A 1755-nucleotide genomic window follows, 5' to 3' on the forward strand; every position below is an offset into this window, starting at 1 on the left:
GTCTATATTGTGCTCATTTTAATGGCCAAAGAAGAATTCTACTGAATGCCAAACAAAGGATGACTCTGGACTAGAGAAAGTTAAAAGGTCTTGCTACTGCTGTTTTTGTGGTAATGGCTGGCCTTCCTGAAGGAACTATCCATGACTTTCCCATGCAATGTGCCTCTGGTCTTAAGTGCCAAACATCCCCTTTCCTAGGGGAAAAGACTAGTAATAAATACTTACATACAGTGTATTATCTAGTGATCCTTATCAGTTCAGAAAGTGTAATTAAATAAAAGGTGAACTACTTATTGAAATAGTGCCCATCCATGGTGACTTGATAATGATTTATTGAACAATGAATATCTTGAACTTCAGCTCCGCTTGTTACTCTCCAATTTCAGAAACTAAAAAAACAACATCAATTAAATCCCCCTGCTTATTAATTTGTGACTAATTCAAACAGGACTAGCAAGAAAGCTAACTCCTAAGGCTTATGACATTAACTCTTAGGTACCCGAATGCCAAGATAAATTACCTAGATAGCTATACAAAACTCTACCACAAACCTAGCCCTGAAAAATTATGGAAAATCAGGGGAAAAACAGAGAGAAATCAGCACCCATAACACACTGCATGCCACTCCTTCTGCATCTATTTCTAGCCAGTACTTGGAGATGTTGGGACTTTTTTCACTTTTCCTTGATCATCCACTTTCTTAATGGCTTCCCGGATAGCCTCTTGGTCACCCAGGAACTGGTGAGTCCCAAAAGCATGCAGGTTTTCATCCAGTTCCAGGAGAATTGGGATTCCAGTAGGGAGAGTAATGTTAATAATGTCTTCATCTGAGATACCTTCCAGATGTTTCGGGAGTGCTCTTCTGCTATTCCCACGAGCGGATATCAGAATGGTTTTTCCCTTTAGTACTTCAGGTGCAATACTTTCATTCCAATAGGGAAGGAGTCTCTCCAGGACATTCTTTAAGCTTTCAGACTGTGGCAGTTGATCCAAGGGTACATCGCACAATTTATACCTCTGGTCACTGTAGACTTCATGGTAGTAGGGATGAGACTCCTCAATGGGAGGTGGGGTCACATTGTAGCTTCTTCTCCAGAGTCTCACCTGTTCTTCACTATCATTCAAAGTCATTTTCTCCCTGTTGAGCCCAATCGAGGCTCCGTAGTGACGCTCATTCAGATGCCAGGAACTTTCCACACGAAGACATTCCTGCCCCAGCTCTTCCGGGATCAGCCAGGCTGTGTGGATGGACCCATTAAGGATGGATGTGAATACGAGATCAAACTCAAATTTCAGTGATCTGAGCTGCTTCCCATAGTTCTGGGCTTCCTCCATTCCTTCCCTGTTAGGTTTCTGATTCACCCAGCTACAAAATCGGTTCTCCTTATTCCAAGCACCCTCTCCATGTCTTAGTATAGTAAGTTTATACTTGGACATACTGATGGCTGAGTTTCCCTGATGTTTTCAAATGGGATACTGTTGAAGGACTGCAATACATCTGCAAAAAGACCCCCTGCAGCACTCTGGGCCATGGAGCAGGCAGTGCCTCCTAGGATTCATGGTTACAACCCGCATCGATGCTCTTTTCTATCCCTGGAGCCAGACGGGGCAGGTTCCATCTCTCTTCACCTTATTGTTTCCTTTGCTGAGAAGCTTTTTAGTTTGAATCCATCCCATTTATTTGTTGAGGGCCATCTTGGACAAGATGGCATCTGGCAGTGAGCCAAAGGGCGCTGGCTATAAATAAGGAAGTAC

The 1755-nt window shown here is 43.1% G+C and overlaps 1 protein-coding gene across 2 annotated transcripts; it reads right to left on the minus strand.

The window, feature by feature from the left end:
- Positions 1–544: 544 nt before the first annotated feature.
- LOC306664514 (bisphosphoglycerate mutase-like) lies at positions 545–1515 on the minus strand. 2 transcript variants are annotated; one of them, XM_079145446.1, is made up of 2 exons: positions 1105–1515; positions 545–836 (listed from the first exon to the last, which is right to left on the minus strand). In XM_079145446.1, the coding sequence occupies exons 1-2, from the start codon at positions 1435–1437 to the stop codon at positions 675–677; spliced, it is 495 nt and encodes a 164-aa protein (XP_079001572.1). In that variant the 5' UTR covers positions 1438–1515; the 3' UTR covers positions 545–674. The 2 variants fall into 2 exon arrangements, with proteins under 2 accessions (XP_079001572.1, XP_079001571.1); XM_079145445.1 differs by having other exon boundaries at positions 545–1515.
- Positions 1516–1755: the final 240 nt, after the last annotated feature.

Source organism: Sciurus vulgaris, assembly GCF_902686455.1.
Source record: "Sciurus vulgaris genome assembly, chromosome: 6".
Lineage (NCBI taxonomy): Eukaryota > Metazoa > Chordata > Mammalia > Rodentia > Sciuridae > Sciurus > Sciurus vulgaris.

Excerpts from the sequence above, each read along its gene's own strand:
- LOC306664514 (XM_079145445.1), bottom strand. The coding sequence starts at position 1,437 with ATGTCCAAGTATAAACTTACTATACTAAGACATGGAGAGGGTGCTTGG.